The 17,643-nt window shown below is 44.7% G+C and overlaps 1 protein-coding gene across 1 annotated transcript; it reads right to left on the bottom strand.

Moving 5' to 3' along the window:
• Positions 1 to 8,337: 8,337 nt before the first annotated feature.
• Positions 8,338 to 16,449, bottom strand: LOC147711913 (uncharacterized). Its single transcript, XM_086919564.1, has 3 exons — positions 16,431 to 16,449; positions 13,204 to 14,931; positions 8,338 to 8,573 (listed from the first exon to the last, which is right to left on the bottom strand). Exons 1-3 carry the CDS (start codon positions 16,447 to 16,449, stop codon positions 8,338 to 8,340), a joined length of 1,983 nt encoding a protein of 660 aa, XP_086775690.1.
• Positions 16,450 to 17,643: the final 1,194 nt, after the last annotated feature.

The following is a 17,643-nucleotide window of genomic DNA, read 5'->3' as shown; positions in this document are numbered from 1 at the left end:
AACTGACCCTTGGAGTCAATTTATTTGATCAGGGGCTAGGGAGTGACTTTTCCACAAGCCAGGAGCAACAGGGACAGCCCAAAGTGCATCAGGCGCAGTCTAGCAGTCGGTGCAGTCTCTCTTCCCAGGTTCAAGGAACAGCAAGTCAGTCCTTTTTTGGTCCTTTTTCCAGTTCTGTTGTGATCTGAGAATCAGGGTGCCAGCGGTGCCCTTTTTATGCTCAGAAAGTGCCCTGGTCACTAGCCTAGCCAAAGGACTTCCAGGATCGGACCCATCATGCATTAAGCTACTCACCTGTGAAATGGATTATGTGTGAATTGGAATCCGCCTCTCTAGGCAACTGTTTCAATTGACCTAATTCTGACAAAATCGTAGACTTGGTGTTGCCACGGTGACTGATACGCCTTATCATTGTCACACATTGTCCATGTAGAGGGTGATACAAATGGCAGAGTTCCCCGGGCCAAGGAGTTGACCACAAAGAACCTGGCCAGGACATCTAGCTCATACGAAACCACATCTTTGTATGAAGAATTCGTAATGCCTGTTTTCTTTTCCTGGAGCACACATTCAGCTTTAGCCTAGAAACAGCTTTCACTCTCTTGACAAACTGATGTAATCAAACAAATATAAAGCAAATTACATACATACATAGTCAGCTCTCTTTATCCTTTTTTTTATTCAACTGCCAGTCACATTTTGCTTCCAGCAAACACAGCATATAGCATGGGGCAATGGGGCAATGGGGCAGCCGACTTCAGCCATTTGATCTCTGGGAATCTGAGTGACAGCATTTTGTCCTGTCACATGTGAACATCCATTTAAAAAATAAGTTTTCTTCAGCTCCAGAGCTGGAAGACCAGAACTTTTTATCAAAGGTGTCTTATCATATCAAGTTAATACAACAGAATGGGGGCTTCCTTGCAGACAGGTGTATCTAGGATAAGTATAGTTTTAATTTTAATGTGCGTCATAAAAAATGACTGGTATCGATGTACAGAAAAGTTACTATTATGTTTGAATTGCTGTAACATAAAGGCATATATTTTAAACAAACAGCCTGAAAAGCCTTGCATGTGCATGCTTACAATGAAAAAGAGGCTGTGCGCCAAGGCAGAGACAAACCCAAGACTAGCAAAACATCCCTCAAGTAAGAGACCGCCAAATCACAGTGACAGGTAAGCAAATGGCGGCGGCTAACCCTTACATGTTCTTGTTAAGCCCAGAGTTTGTCTTTCACAACCAGGCAGCTTGCGCTGTGTGGTGGGCTCGATCTAAAAATGACAGTCTTGCTACAAAAAGACTTTGAAGTAGGAATATTGCTCCTGCAAAAGTGTTGTCTGGGGCAGAATGCCCCCACTGACCTCCCCTTGTGAAGACCATGTTAAATGGGCTTGTGAATTCACCAAACCTCTGACTGGTAGGCTAGCATATTGTTGTGAGTGAGACCACTTCAATGAATTCAAGATTTATCAATGACAGTAGTGTTATCTACACTGGCAGTAACATTTGAAACACGCTGATTGAAGTGGGGTATGCTTGGCAATTTTAAAACCTAAAAGCCAAAACAAAGAGTGACAAGACTTTTTTGCAGTAACCTAATAATGCAAATACTGTGCAAGGGGAAATTTGCACATGGTGCAAATATCGCGTTAGGGGATAAATAATACATTGGTTTTGCTTCATACATCAACATCAGCAAAAACATGTGTTCTGGTATTATATCTTAGACCCCAATGAGGTATGTGCAGCATGATGGCCATCCTTGCAGAATTAAAATGTAATAACAATTTACAGCTGAAAAGCGGTAGTGTAGATGGCCCAGAGCTGACAGTAGTTATTGGAATGGTTAGGTTATCATTTGCAAATGGCATTTAAAATCTGGGGGAGCGAATCTACTGATAACGGAATGTTTTCTCTTTCCTGCTCTAATGTCAGTTACCCCTAAATGCCACTTCTTTCTCATTTCTTTACCTCACATGCCTTTATCGCCTCTTTCATGCCATTGTCCTACCCCCAACACACATATCCGGTAGTGGACTGGGAGTTTGAGACAGAGACCACGCTCATGTTGGTACAGCAGCACAGGTTCCTTCCTGTTTAGCTATGTCCATTCCAATGCATCCTCACCATAAAGTGGGCCTTTACTGCACTGTCTTGTGCCTACTTCAAAGTGTGTTCTTTTTAGGGACTCTATCTCGATTTTCCTGTTGTGTGCAATTACTTTATGCACTATGGGTGCTTCTTGTTAAATTGTTACTGTCAGTGCATGGAAACCTATAGGGCTAGTCATAAAGGTAACTTACACTTGTGACTAAGGCCCACATGCATCATTGTCAATTGCATTCGCAAACAGTGCGAATCGCAATTTTCGGCCGTTTGCGAATGCAATTGACAAAATTGGGATGCATCATGTTTTTTGCAATTTTAGGAATTGCAATCATGTTGCGATTTCTAAAATTGCGATTGCATTTAAGAAATCGCAATTTTAGATTTCTTAAATGCAATGCATGAACATTTTCAATTTGCGAATTCGCAAAGAGGGAGAGGTAAATTACCATGAAGTTGACCTTTATGGTAATTTGCGAAAAGTTACAAAAATGCACAAAAGTGCATTTTTGAAAGTTTCATTCACAAATGCCCTTGGGACATGTGTGTGTGAAAAATGCACTGAAAGTTATATTTCAGGGGTGAAGGGGGAGGTCCTTTGGACCCCCCCTGCACTCTTGAAATTGCATTCTCAATTTGCGATTCGCAAATTGCGAATCGCAAATTGAGAATGACTTCCCATTGATTCCAATGGGCCTCTAGGTCCATAGGAATGAATGGGAAGGGATTCCTTAATTGCGATTCGCAAATTGTGAATCGCAATTAAGGAAATTTAAGAAATCGCAAAAAAAAGCAATTTCTTAATGCATAGCCTTTTGCGATTTCTTAATTGCGATTCCTTAATTTTCGCAATTAAGAAATTGCAAACGGCAACAATGATGCATGTGGCCGTAAGTTACATGTTCAGGAATGGAGCTTGCTAATTCATAGTCTGCATTCATAGTAAGCATCCTTTGTGTGTGAGCTCTGCAATCTTTACCTTCTTTTGCTTTCATGCTGTTCACCCAGTAAACAATGAGATCCTTCTCAGGCTTGGGGACCAGCTTGGTGAAATAAATGTTAATAATGGAACATGGCTGCCTCTCACCTGACCCCATAAAGAGATCCACGGGCTCTCGAAGAGGATAATGGATAATGAGTCCCACTCCCACCTTTTGAAGCTTGCTCCTGTTATCTTCAGGGAGCCACATCATTTGCCTTTTGCTACTTTGCTAACAGGTTTAGGTATGTATTAAATAAAGCTGAATGAAATGCAAGGTTCACATGCCCCTGGGTTGTAGCCCACATAGTTTTAGCAAACGAGCTGTAAAGTGATTCGTAAGGCATCGGAGAGCGGACATATGTTGTGTCCTGTTTGTTTACAAAATGACAATGTATCGTTTATTGTTTAGAAATCTTCATGACACTAAGGGGCATATTTACAAGGAGGTAACGCCACCAGAATATTACTTGTTCAGATGTTTTGGTGGGGTAATGTCCTTCGCCTTATTTACAAGGCTGCATTAAGCTACTTAACATGATTTAATGCCGTCTTGTAAAAAATGCCCCTATACATGCAGTGGGCGTTTCGCCGCAACACCCATTGCTTTTTTATGTTGCCCCATATTTACAAGGTATGGGGCAGCACCAAAAATATTGCCAGGGAGTGCCTGGTAATAAGCAGGCAATACGAAAAGAAATGTTTCATTTCTTAGCACACATAGAAACAACAAATCTCCTGTAAAGATTGTTTATGTGCAGGAAAATTTCCCTTCCTGCAAATAAACAATCACCCCTGCAGCGCAGGCACCCTTGCAACATGGCGCAAGAATGCCTACTCTGGCACTAGGCATCTTCTTTAGCGCCAGCGCTAGCGGAAACGCAGCGTTATGCTACATTCTTGTAAATGCGACGTATCCCTGCGTTTTTAAACTAATGGAGCGCAGCATTACCAATTTTTAAACTGATGGAGTGAGCATTACCAATTTTGGTGTAAAAACGCTCCACCAGTCTCCAGTAAATATGCCCCAGACTTTTTAAACTTAAAATTGTATAATCATAATGCAAATGGGGTAATAATGAGTATACAATTTTACATTTACCATAACAATTCTATAAACAGGGCAGTACATTTCTTAAAGCTGTAAAACGTAACTCTGGTAAAAATACCATTTGTATCTGGGAGCAATATATGGTTCCTTTGCCTCTGCCCTCCACACATATCTGAAGCATTCTGAAACCCGCAGGGGTCATGTTCGTGCTACATAAAACTTTTAAAATAAATAAAGTGTGTGGATATGTTATGTTATTAGGACTTATATAGCGTGCAGCTGCCCCAGCAAAGGGGCGTCCTGGCGCTTCCAGCATCAGAAAACGGGCCTAAACACCATAACAGAACTAAGCCAAAGAAAAGAGAAAGGGGCCAAGAAGACTAAATTGAAGGAAAGAGAAAGGTTTTGATGGCTTTTCTAAAGTCCAGCAGACACTCCATTCTACGTATCTGAACAGAAAGGGAGTTCAGGGATAGCACCAGAGATTTTGTGGCGTGTTTGAGGTCTTTAGTAGGGATGAATGGTTTTATTTTGTAGAGAAGCTTTAGGTTGAGGAAGGTAGTCTTTGCAGAGTTGTTGATGTGGTTGGTCATGTCCAGTTTGGGGTCTAGGGTGATTCCTAAGGATTTTATGGAGTTAGCCAGGGTGAGATTACAGTTTAGAGCATCCAAAACTTTAAGCCATTCTGCAATTTGTGGGTTCTCTTCTTTGTTGGAGATGAGGCGGATCTCAGTTTTTTCCTGATTGAATTTAAGGTGATTTTAGGATAGCCAGTGTTGAATTTCTTTTAGAGTGTTGTTAAGTCAAAGGATGTTGTTTGGGGAGGAGGTTTCTAGATAGATCTGGGTGTCATCGGTGTATAGGTAGAAGGGGTTATTCGCCTTTTTAAGTATGGTGGTGAGGGGGTCCATGTATATGTTGAACAGTTGTGGTGAGAGCACTGAGCCTTGGGGCACACCTCTGCTGACAGGGTGGAGGTCGGAGTTATATTTTTTGATTTTTCTCTTTTGCAAGCGGTTCTGGAGGGAAGACGTGAACCAGTGGAGGACCTTCTCATCAGCACCAACCCTTTCTTATGGCCTTGATGAGAGGTCGGTGAACTACCGTGTCAAAGGCTCACGATAGGTCAAGGAGAATGAGAAGGCAGCATTGACCAGAGTCTAGTGACTTGTGGATGTCGTCTGTGACATTGAGGATCGCCGTCTCAAACCTTTCTGAATCCCGATTGGTGGAGTTCAAGAAGGTTGATGTTGTCCATGTGTTGAGTCAGTTGTGAGAGGATGCATTTCTCAAGGATTTTGGATAGGAGGGGGAGATTGGAGACGGGTCTGAAGTTGTTCAGGTCCATGCGGTCAAGGACTGGTTTTTTAGTAGTGGCGTTACTTGCCCGACTTTAAGGCATTGAGGTATGATACCGGATCTCAGGGAGCTATTGATGATTCTGCACCAAAATGGGGCTATGGAAAGTTTGAGTTTTTTGGTCAATTGAGTGGGTATAGGGTCCAGGAGGTGAGAAGCGGGTTTGGAGGTGGAAATTAGCTTGATAATCTCGGCGTCCGTGATGGGATTTCAGGACTTCCAAGTAGTTGTGCGGTGTAGGCATTTGCTTGCTATTGGAGCTGGGCGCAAGCTTTCGCAGGTGGGATTGGTGCTGGTGTCTAGCAAGTGTTCAATCTTGAAGATTTTGTCTTCGAAGAAGATGGCAAATTATTCGCACAGTTCCTTGGAGGCCTAGGTGGAGGGTACGGGGGGCTTAGTGGTTTGTTGCTTGATGATTTTTGTAAAAGTTGTTTTTATTGATATTTCGTAAAGATAAAACCACAGAAAGCGACAATCCCGCTCAACTTCCCTCGCAGGGGGTATGGTATCAGGTATACAGACATGAATGAATTAGTCTAACTAGTAAACCCGGCCCAAGGCCCACAAGCTACATATCAAGCATAGAAGCATAGTCCAGGTCAGACGCAGGGGCCTAAGGCCTTCAGAGGACGTCAGTTCTGGGCGGCGTACCGCCAGCGCGCCGAATAGATGGTATGGCAGTCATAGTCTGCATCCCCCACCTTCCTGTTATTCTACCTTGCGGTTGTCGCCATAACCCTTCCCAACATCCTTGTCAACCCCCCACCCGTTCCCACACCACCCCCCAGTGGTGGTAACATACATTCACGCATATAATCAGTCAATCAGAGCAACTCAGGTCTGGAATAGATGAAGGCCTCGCAGAGAGGGCGGACAAACTGCAGAAGGCAAGCCGCTGGATAGGAAGCGGACCAGGGGACCCCATCGAAAGGAAAAGTTTTTGAAATCACCCCTAAAAATGTCTGCCATCCGTTCCATACTTAGCAGCCTCCATAGCCTCGCATGCCATAGAGCGAGCGCCGGGGCCTCCTTTTTCTTCCAGGCTGCCGCTCATGTCAGCTTGGCAGCCGCCGAACATAGCCAGAGAATCTTTTTATCAGCTCATGTCTGGTGTTCAAGGTCAGGGTCTCAAAGGCCTAGAAGAACATGGTCCAGTGTGTCCTTGATAGGGTAGCCCAAGATTTCTTTGATGTGGGACAGGATTTCCGCCCAGTAAGGACGGATGATCGGGCAATCCCACCATATGTGGCGAAAATCGCCCAGCACCCCACAGCCCCTCCAGCACCTATCCGAAGAGTTCGGAAAAATCCTCTTTAATTTAGATGGGTACACGTACCAGTCCATTGTGGTTTTAAGATGGGCCTCCCTAAGATCTAGCGAGTGGTTGTGTTTCGCAATGTCATGCCATAGATGAGACCACTCTTCGTCTGATATGGAGCGGCCAAGGAGGTCCTCCCAGAGGCCCATATATCGTGGCCTAGGAGAAATTGTGGTAGAGAGCAGGAGGTCATACAAGAAGGAGATGGTTCCTTGCATGTTGGAAGTTTTTGCAAGAAATGCCTCAAAGGCAGTGGGCGGCCTGGCATCAGCATCTCTAACCGAGGGCGATAGCGCCCAGTGAAGCAGCTGGGTGTGGTGGAATTGCTCCAGTGGCGAGACCGAGTAGTCCCGCATACAATTGGCAAACGTGATTGGTGCCTCTCCATTGAAAAGGTGAGTAAGGGCGTAACAGCCCCCGGCCCTCCAGGTGTCAAAAGGACCCTCTCGCTCCGCAGGAGGAAAAGCGGGATTAAACTGAATCGGTGTATATGGGGACGGAAAGGACGTCCATCGGTCATCATGGGAGATCGAGTCCCACACCTTCAAGGTGGTACTCGTGGGGGTACTAATGTACGTATTTTTGGGTCTATCCCCTTTTGGCTTCTACGCCAAGTCCCAAATTGTCCTCCCCGCCACCAAATGGTCCAAATGCAGCCAGTGCTTCTCGGACATGGGCTGCAACCACTCCACAAGGACCTGAAGCTGTGCCGCTTTGTAATACAAGTGCATATCCGGGAGGCCCACCCCCCCTCCTCTGCGGGTGTCGAAGGGTGATGAAAGAGAAACGAGCTCGACCACCCTGCCAGATGAAGTGAAGCATCATGGATCTGAGGCGGCCAAAGAAATCGTTCTCGGGGAGTATGGGTAAGGCCTGGAAAAGGTACAGCAGTTTAGGTAAGAGGGACATTTTGATCGCGTGGACCCGTCCCAGCCACGAGATAAACATAGGTTTCCAGCGGGCTAGGTCACCTTGAATCTTCGTCAGGAGTGGGGGGAAGTTGGCGGCAAACAGTTTCCCAATGGTGGGGGTCAGATGGACCCCTAAGTACAATATGGAGGTGAGGGACCACGGGAGTGGCGACAACGGCCGCAGGCGTTCGACCTCAGCCGAGGGGAGCGTAAGGTTGAGAATATAGGATTTTTTTAAGTTGACCTTAAATCCCGCCACCTTCTCGAAATGCCCTAGGGCCTCCTGGACATAGGGAAGGGAGTGGGCGGGATCCGCCAGGGATAGCAGAACATCGTCCGCGAAAAGAGAGATTTTATGTTGTTCCCCCGTGAAGGATAATCCCCGGATATCTGGGTTCTCCCTTACCGCCACTGCCAAAGGTTCAATACTTAAGGCAAAGAGCAGGGGCGAACGGGGACAGCCCTGCCGCGTGCCACGGGAGTGTGGAAAGAAGGCAGAACAATGACCATTGACCGTGACTCTCGAGCGAGGGCTGCTGTAGTTTGCCCTGAGCATCGTGAGAAACTTAGCTGAAAAACCAAAGGCCTCCAAGGTCCGGAACATGAAGTTCTAATCTACACAGTCGAAGGCCTTCTCTGCATCGATGCCCACTAGGACCGCCGGGATCCTAAAGCAGGTGGACTTCTCAATGAGGTGGCCCACTCTCCTGGTATTGTCATGCGTCTGACGGCCCTTGATGAAGCCGGACTGGTCCGGGTGAATTAGGGCCAGCATTAAATCCTGCAATCTACGTGCCAGAATGGATGAGTACAGCTTGGCATCCACATTGAGTAGTGCAATCCATACTAATATAATAAAGAGAGAGCCTAAACCTTTGAGGCGGGTAATCTCAGCAACAACAGCACCAATCATAACACCCAATACAGCGTTGGAAAGGGCAGTTGCAGCAGAAGGACATAGGCTATGTAGACACCCACCATATACATTTAAAAGGTAAAAGAACCGTGCCAGCAAAGTAGTCCCTTGTGGGCGTGTCTGCGTTCTGCTGTGGGCGTGTGCTGGGGCGTGAGAAATGCTGGGGGCATGTGGTACGTTCCACCCTTCATGCCATGTCTCATATCGTGTGCTAATCCCACCCTGCTCCCTTTATATACCCCTGCACCCCATAATCATAACCACACCCTTGCTCCTTAAAATACCCCAACACCCTTAAACACTAACCCATCTTAACCCTATAAATATACCCTGTACCCCAAAACCCAAACCTATCCCTAAACCCTAAAAATACCCCTGTACCCCAAAACCCAAACCTAGCCCTGAACCCTATAAATACCCCTGTACCTCAAAACCAAAACCTACCCCTGAACCCTAAAAATACCCCTGTACCCCAAAACCAAAAACTAGCCCTGTAACCCAAAACCCAAACCTACCCCTGAACCCTAAAATACCCCTGTAACCCAAAACCCAAACCTAGCCCTGAACCCTTAAAATACCCCTGTACCCCAAAACCCAAACCTACCCCTGAACCCTAAAAATACCCCTGTACCCCAAAACCCAAACCTAGCCCTGAACCCTAAAAATAACCCTGTACCCCAAAACCCAAACCTACCCCTGAACCCTAAAATACTCCTGTACCCCAACACCCACATCTAGCCCTGAACCCTAAAAATACCCCTGTACCCCAAAACCCAAACCTAGCCCTGAACCCTTAACCCCTTGCATGCTGCCGCGATTCTGCGCCTGTGCGGCAAAATCACGAGTGGGCGGGTTCATGACGGGCCCCAGCCGTCATCAGCACACGAGCACCGTAGTGCATGACGGATGGGGGCCGTCATCAGCATGCAAGGGGTTAAAATATCCCTGTGCCCAAAAACGCAAACCTAGCCCTGAACCCTAAAAATACCCCTATACCCCAAAACCCAAACCTAGCCTGAACCCTAAAAATACCGCTGTACCCCAAAACCCATCCCTATCCCTAAACCCTAAAACTACCTCTGTACCCCATAACTCAAAACTATATCTGAACCCTTAAAATACCCAAACACACCAAAACATATACCTCAGTACCCCAAAACATATACCCCTATACCCATACTTACCTTATCCAAACATTAAAAAAAACATGCTTTTACCATTCATGCATTTACAAGGAATTTCGTTGTAAATGTACACGTGGTTAAAGCATATAAAATGTAATGCCATGTGTTATAATGGCATTGTGGAGTCATGGTACTTTCGTAATGAAAGTATGCGGAGTGATGGTATGCGGAAAGAAAGTTGCGGTGTTTACCCTCCCCCGGTAAGTACATTGGTGGCACGGCGGCCCACATCTCCAGCAACATACTCATATTTTTTCACCACCCTTTTGAAAAATGCACAGGTCTCTCTCATTGATGGCCAGCACCGACATACACTTTTAGACACACCTCCCGCCACTAGTTCTAGAATTGCGAACTTTAGAGCTGGGGAGCTACGTTCGAGTCTCGGCATCAGCTCAACATCCTGTGATTCCAGGCAAATCGCTTTGTTTCCCCATGCCTACCACAAATGAATGTGTTCTTCTGTAATGTAAATTGTGCTCATGCATGTTGTCGAGTTTGCGCTCTATAATACTGCAAGGAAAAATAAAGTAGGGAAACTCGAGTTCACACACTACTGAACGCGCACTCTTAAGTTCATCAGCAGTGCACCGTGAATGGGAGCGCTGCACAGGCCTGTCACAGATAAGAAATGCTATCTAAACGAAATCCTACAAAACAATATACTACTGGCCGGCAGCAATTCTTACCAGACAACGTCGGGACGGGCTACTAGTAGGCCTATAAGAGGAGCACTCTGCAGGGTCCTTCCTTGGTTTCGGGATGACTGATATGGCCGCCTCCGCCATGGAACATGAAGTCAATCCCGTCTCACCCATGGTATTAAATAACCGTGCCAAGAATCCACTAATGTCAGAGGTGAAGGTCTGGTAGAACTGCGCGGTGAATCCGTTCGGGCCCGGTGCCTTATGTGGTTTCAGCTCTTTTATAGCCTCCCTAACCTCTTCCTCCGTAATGGGGGCCGCCAGAAGATCGTTCCACTCCGCGGAAACCTGGGGGAGCGGGTGCGCCCGCAGGTATTCCTCCTGAGCGTCCGTGGTAGAGCCTCCCCCGAGTAGAGGGCGGCAAAGTAAAAGGTTTGCCTTATTCCCGTCTCGGTGTATCAGGGCGCCCGTTGGGTCCCGGACACCTCCTATGTATTCCTTCTCCCTCTTGTCCCTGAGTTGTCGGGCCAGATGTTTCCCAACTTTATTACCCTGGGAGTAGGAGAGACGCCTTAGCTACAGCATGGTAAACTCCGCCGGATTATTGTAATGGGCTCTATTTCATTTCAAATTCTTTATTTCGGCTTAAATGCCATAAAAGAACAGTGCATACATTACATTGCAATTCATTGAATAAAAACATTTCACTACATATAAAAACATTAATTAAAAGAGTACAATTCATGTTGGAAGATAATTGGGGCGGAAACAATACATTCATAAAACATAGGATGGACCATCACCTTAATTCCAAGCGAATCAGTTCAGTTACAATTGATGCCCCATTTTTTTCCTTTGATAGAAAATTGAAAGTAAAAATCTACTGACACTGAATGTTTTCTGCTGCGATGAATTTGTAGTTAGGATTCTCAGAGCCTGTGAGCATGACCTCAGGCCTAGCAGTAGGCATATTGGTTTAATCCATCTCTTTCTGGCCTGAACGTAAAAAGGGCAGAAAAAGAGGATATGCTGCTCATTTTCAATCTGGTTATGTTCACACATAGGACAATTTTCGTCCATTACTAGGGACGATGGATCACGATTCCTAGCCCAACGAGCCAAGGTTGTTTTAATGAAAAGGTTTCCGTATCTGAATTTTAAAAATAAAGTTTTGGCAAGTGCGGGCTCTATTTCATCCATAAAGATCTCGTAAACAGGTTCGTCCTTAAAATTTAAGAACTTAGAGACTAGGGTCCCACTAGTTATATTGCTTACAGTCCTATTTACTATGTAGGACCAAAAAGCCCGTTTTAAAATTAATTTGGGGTTGGCGGGTAGTTGCTCAGGGTTCTCCCAGAAGTGCTTCAATCCTATATTACTGAACCAAGCCTTAACGTGCCTCAGCCATGGGGTAGCAGTCTGGCTGTCAAGAGCCATGATTTCTTTTAGCCCGTCTCTATAATCTTTGAGTTCAGGGACATGCCATAATCTAACCCACAGCATTAGTGGGCGAATCAGGACTTGGTGATCAGTTCTTTTAAAGTTTAGGTCAAGTTCCAAGGGTACTAGTGGGGTGCCTCTCGGGACCCTTACCTAACTTCGCATGAAGTTGTTGTCTAAGACACTGAAAGTCTCCTTGTACCCGGAACCCCATATTTCTGCACCATACAGGACTGATGATTGGACCTTGAATTTGAATAGTTCCATCACTGGGGACACTGCTTTACTGGTGCTCAGGCTTTGCTCCCTAAGAATTGGTTTGACATTCTGAGCAAAGATAAGTTTACTTTTTTCCGTTTGGGCTTTCCAAGTAAAGTTTGAATCTAGTGTCACCCCTAAATATGAGAAATGGGGCACTGATTCCAACTTTACTCCTTTTAATATTAAGCAGCCCTTGTCCGGTTTAATCGGATTTAGGGCCATGCATTTGGTCTTCTTCCCATTAATCTCCAACCCCTTTTGACTACAATATTCGCTAAAAGTGTCCAACAATGTCTGTAAACCATTTTTTGTTTGGGAAATCAGAATGGTATCGTCAGCAAATAGTAGGGATGTTACCTTTTCGCCGTTCAGTTTAGGGGAGTCATTTTTGCATCCCTCTAAAAAAGAAGGGATATCATTTACAAAAAGCGAAAAGAGCGTAGGAGCCAGAACGCAGCCCTGACGGACTCCAGGTTCGATGGGTATTTTTTGGGTTAATTCGCCATTTGGGCCCCATCTAATTCTTGCAACATTCCCTTCGTGTAACTCTTTAATCTGAACGACAAGGTTATTTGGCATACCTGCTGCACTCAAGGTTTTCCATAGAAGATTGCGAGGCACCAGATCAAATGCTGCCCTTAAATCAACAAAGGCAACATATAAGTGGCACCTCTTAATCATTACATACTTCCAATAAAGGCAGCAGAATCTAAAGATCTGATCTATTGTGCTGACTTTTGATCTGAATCCAGCTTGGAATTTGGTTAAAATTGTATTTTCATCCAGCCAATCACTCACACGTAGTAAAATGTGTCGTGAGTAAATTTTCTGTAGGATGTCCATTAGACTTATTGGCCGATAATTACAGGGGTCCATCCTATCTCCTTTTTTAAAAATTAAAACAATTTCCGCTCCCTTCCAACTATCAGGGAATTCTAAAGTGCGAGATAATGTATTGCACAAGTAATTAATGTAAGGTGCCCATACTTTTAAATCATGCTTATATAGGTCCCCCGGGATCTTGTCCAAACCTGGGGCTTTCCCAGATTTAATTTGAGTTATTGCCAGCTCTGTTTCCCCTAGGGTAAAAACCAGGTGGTCTACTGGGGATTCGTGGTTTGCCGCATTCATGTCCATATGTGGGTCATCGTACTTTTTGTATAAATTCGTAAAATGGGTGACCCAAATTTGCTCATCCAAAAAGACATCTTTTACCACCCTACCTACATTGTTCCCATTTGCGACCAGCCTCCAGAAAGCCACATTATCACGCGATCTGGCGGCTAGCGGCAAATCAGCCCATTTGTCTTCCTCCCATGCTATCTTTGAGGCCCTTTGGATAGACTTGTAATTATTCCTTGCTCTTTTTACATCTAATGGAGACTTGGACTTTATTGCAATTAATAGTTCCCTCTTTGCCTCTCTGCAGGATCTATCATACCATGGCTTACTATGGGACAGATTCTGTGTCTTTTGCTGGGGTTTTTTGGGCATTTTTGTGACTAATAATCTCAGGTCAGCAAAAAATTTCAGGTGTATTGGCAAAAAGGACATATTGGTTTCATCCTCTGCCATTACAGCTAAGTGGGGTCCAAATATCCCAGCAAAGAGTGAGTATATTTCACTAAGGATGTCACTGTGGTCCAATATGAAAGGCCATTTCAGAGATCTTCTGTTGTTACTAATATGGATCTCAAGATTATCAACACCGCTTCCCTCAGATGTAAATTGCTGGACCATATCAGTAAACAGTAAGACATCTAAAGTCAGGCTCAGAGGGAAATGATCGCTTTCGAATTGTTCCATTACTTCAAAGTCCAAGAGATGTGGCCAGAGGGGTATGGAAGCGATCACAAAATCTAGATTATTTTTATAATTGTTCCTGGTAAATGTTGGTTTCTTAGAGCTATCGGATGGTAACCGTCCGTTGCAAGCCCTAAGAGAGTGTTCCGTGCATAAGTTAATCAGTTGAAGACCCAGTGTTGAACATCTAACCGATTTAACATTTTCCAGAGTGGGGATTTTTTTCGCCTGGTCTTCCTCATTGAAGATTTCGCTAAGGCCCAAAACTGGCTCGAAGTTGCAGTTTAAATCACCAGCCAGGACAATAAAATTCTCCCTGGGGTCTAATCCCCTCAAAAGGCAATCTAATTTTGTGATAGTTGGTGATTCTCTTGAAGAGGGTAAGGGCCTATTGTAAACATTTACTAGAAATAAGTTCTTCCCGTTACCTACTGTAACTTTTAGAGCTTGTATGTCTACAGAATTTGTAGCTATCTCCTCAATTTTTGCTCTTTGGTTTATTTTCACCCACATCAAAAGTCCCCCTGACGGCCTTCCACTTCTAGAGGGTATTGCACCGATTCCGTAGGTCTTGTAACCCACCCTATGGGGCGTCTCCACTGCCCAGGTTTCCTGTAATAAACAAAGGTCGAAAGACTCTATATAATTCGCCCAATCCGGGTCCCTCAAGTTTTTACCAATTCCAGCTATATTCCAACAGACCAATTTAACCGGCGTCTCACGAGCCACTGGCCTCTCAGTAAGAACCCTTGGCGACTCTTCGCAACTAATGGGAGCCACAGTTTGTATAACCAAGGGAGTTACCTCTAAGGATGTCGTGTTGCTCACAATAGTTGTGTGTAATACCTGTTCTTCTAGGATATTTACAACTTCAGGTACATTTACATCATGGAGTGCAGTTTTATCCAAACAAGGAGACAAAGGATTCACCAGTACATCAGGTAAATTGACAACACCTTTTTTTTCACAACAATGGAGAGAGAGAGGGAAAATAATAATGCTAGGCACTATGTGAGGTGGGAACTCCTGGTCCCCCAGTTAATCTGAAAAAACAATAAAGGAGTAAACCCTCGTGAGTAGAGAGAAAGGTAACTCTCTTACAATGAGCACTAGTGCTCTGGTTAGCACATTTTGCCCCAACCTGTTACTGGATAAAGCATATCCTTATAGAAGACCCCTCACTCACCAACCTAGTTGGTGACATGCTTCATCATCGGGGTCCCACCCCATAGGCCGAGTGCCTACAGGGTGTGCTGCGACACCTGATTACAGTGGAGCTGGTTTCGTTTTTATGTGTACAAGACTATCAAAATTGTGTATTAAAAAGGGCCAACACTACTCACTTCAAGTATTTATTCTTGAGCGCTTGAACCCTTAGTAAAAATAAAGTGTGGCACCTTTGCCCAATTAGGAAGGCTTTGGTGTCAAAAAGTCGTGTTAAAATATATAAAAATAGCGAAAGTGTTCTATGTGAATGTGAATGTACAAAACTATTGTTTAAAAAGGTCTACATGTTTCAACCCAAACATGGATTCAAGGGTTTTCGTCAGGACCGTAGGTGATTTGAACTGGGTGGTCCGCCCACGCTAAGGAGCGTCCTGCCCTAGTTCAATTTAGAGATCTTAAATAGGGATCTCGTGCAAAAAGGTGCGTTTTTCACTTTTGAAAAAACGCTTGAAAGCGAAACTCTCGCTTCATAGGCACCAGCGTTACCAAGTGGACAGGATTCCGTTCTCTTGTCGCTTCTGTTCATCAGACCGATTAACCTACTTGGTTCTTGCTCGGCGTGCCCCGCACCCTGAGCAAGAACCAAGTAGGTTAATCGGTCTGATGAACAGAAGCGACAAGAGAACGGAATCCTGTCCACTTGGTAACGCTGGTGCCTATGAAGCGAGAGTTAGCGTGGGCGGACCACCCAGTTCAAATCACCTACGGTCCTGACGAAAACCCTTGAATCCATGTTTGGGTTGAAACATGTAGACCTTTTTAAACAATAGTTTTGTACATTCACATTCACATAGCACACTTTCGCTATTTTTATATATTTTAACACGACTTTTTGACACCAAAGCCTTCCTAATTGGGCAAAGGTGCCACACTTTATTTTTACTAAGGGTTCAAGCGCTCAAGAATAAATACTTGAAGTGAGTAGTGTTGGCCCTTTTTAATACACAATTTTGATAGTCTTGTACACATAAAAACGAAACCAGCTCCACTGTAATCAGGTGTCGCAGCACACCCTGTAGGCACTCGGCCTATGGGGTGGGACCCCGATGATGAAGCATGTCACCAACTAGGTTGGTGAGTGAGGGGTCTTCTATAAGGATATGCTTTATCCAGTAACAGGTTGGGGCAAAATGTGCTAACCAGAGCACTAGTGCTCATTGTAAGAGAGTTACCTTTCTCTCTACTCACGAGGGTTTACTCCTTTATTGTTTTTTCAAATTGACAACACCCACATCACCAAGACTCATTGTTTCTGGCCCCTCGCCCCCCTGAAACAAAAACCATCAGTCGCAATCGTCTAGACCACTAAAAATATCAAACCTATTAGAGGTTTCTAAAGGTGTGAAAGGTTTTAAGTGATCCATCCTTCCTTTCTGGGAGTTATGTATTTTAGCCGGTACATAATTCCATCCCATGGAATCTGGACTACCACAGGGCAGGGAACATAGTGCAAATTGCTTGTATTCTGTAGTATGGGGGGGTACAGGGCATATTGATTGCTCCCAGCATTCTGTGCAACTGGGTGATTTATTGGTTGAGATTGGGTTATATACTGTAATGGTTGGTGCTTGGGTGGATGGTGCTGAGATGGAAACACCACTGACCTTGGATAAAAGTATGTTAGTGGTTTAGGGATTAGGTGTTATTTGAGCTGCCTTGCTGCCAGTTTAATATAAATTGGACAGCATTAGGGTCCCTGAAATTCACAACCACCACATCACCATTGATATCTTTAGGTCTGCCCCCCAGCCATTCCAGACGTCGAACATGGACAATCTCACCATTAATGTGAGTTGCAATTGGCCTGTATAGACTCAGCCAATGCATGATCTTATTCTTTAATTGTGCAAAGCCCTCTCTCTTGTTTTGTCCCAGCACGGGCACCCCTGTTAAGACGACCACATAGGGTACTGCCTCTGGCGGGAGTTCAGGCAATGGTGTCTTTCTGGGTTTCCCCCAGGTATGTCTGGTTTCCCCCACCTCCCTTGATGAATTCCCTGGGAGTTTCTTAAAGGTGTTATCAATAGGTTTGTTAAGAACGTTAGCCGACTGTTGATCATGGGTTTTTTGTTTGGTCATTTTAGGGGGTACATTAGGCTGTGCAGATACTGTAATTGTATTCCCCATGGTTTTAGAGGTAGATGCTGATGAGGAAGGAATGGCGATAGGGATAGTTGAGGATGGTTGGACCGGTACTGGTCTGTTAGGTGGTACATTGTTTGTTAATGAACTATTAGCATTGTTTGAACCGTTGTTAAGTGCAACATCCTTACTACCCAGTGCATACTCGATTTTACACAGTCTACATTCTACTTCCATCAACCTCTCCAGAATAGATGCGGAATAGGATTTGATCAAACTCTCTATGTTGAATAATGTGACAAGGCCCTTATCCTCAATAGGCACATTAACAGCCACACTAACATCCATACTGTCCTCTT

Source organism: Lissotriton vulgaris, chromosome 5 (assembly GCF_964263255.1).
Source record: "Lissotriton vulgaris chromosome 5, aLisVul1.2, whole genome shotgun sequence".
Lineage (NCBI taxonomy): Eukaryota > Metazoa > Chordata > Amphibia > Caudata > Salamandridae > Lissotriton > Lissotriton vulgaris.
Note: the sequence above shows the minus strand (reverse complement) of the source record. Positions and strands in the feature narration are given on the sequence as shown.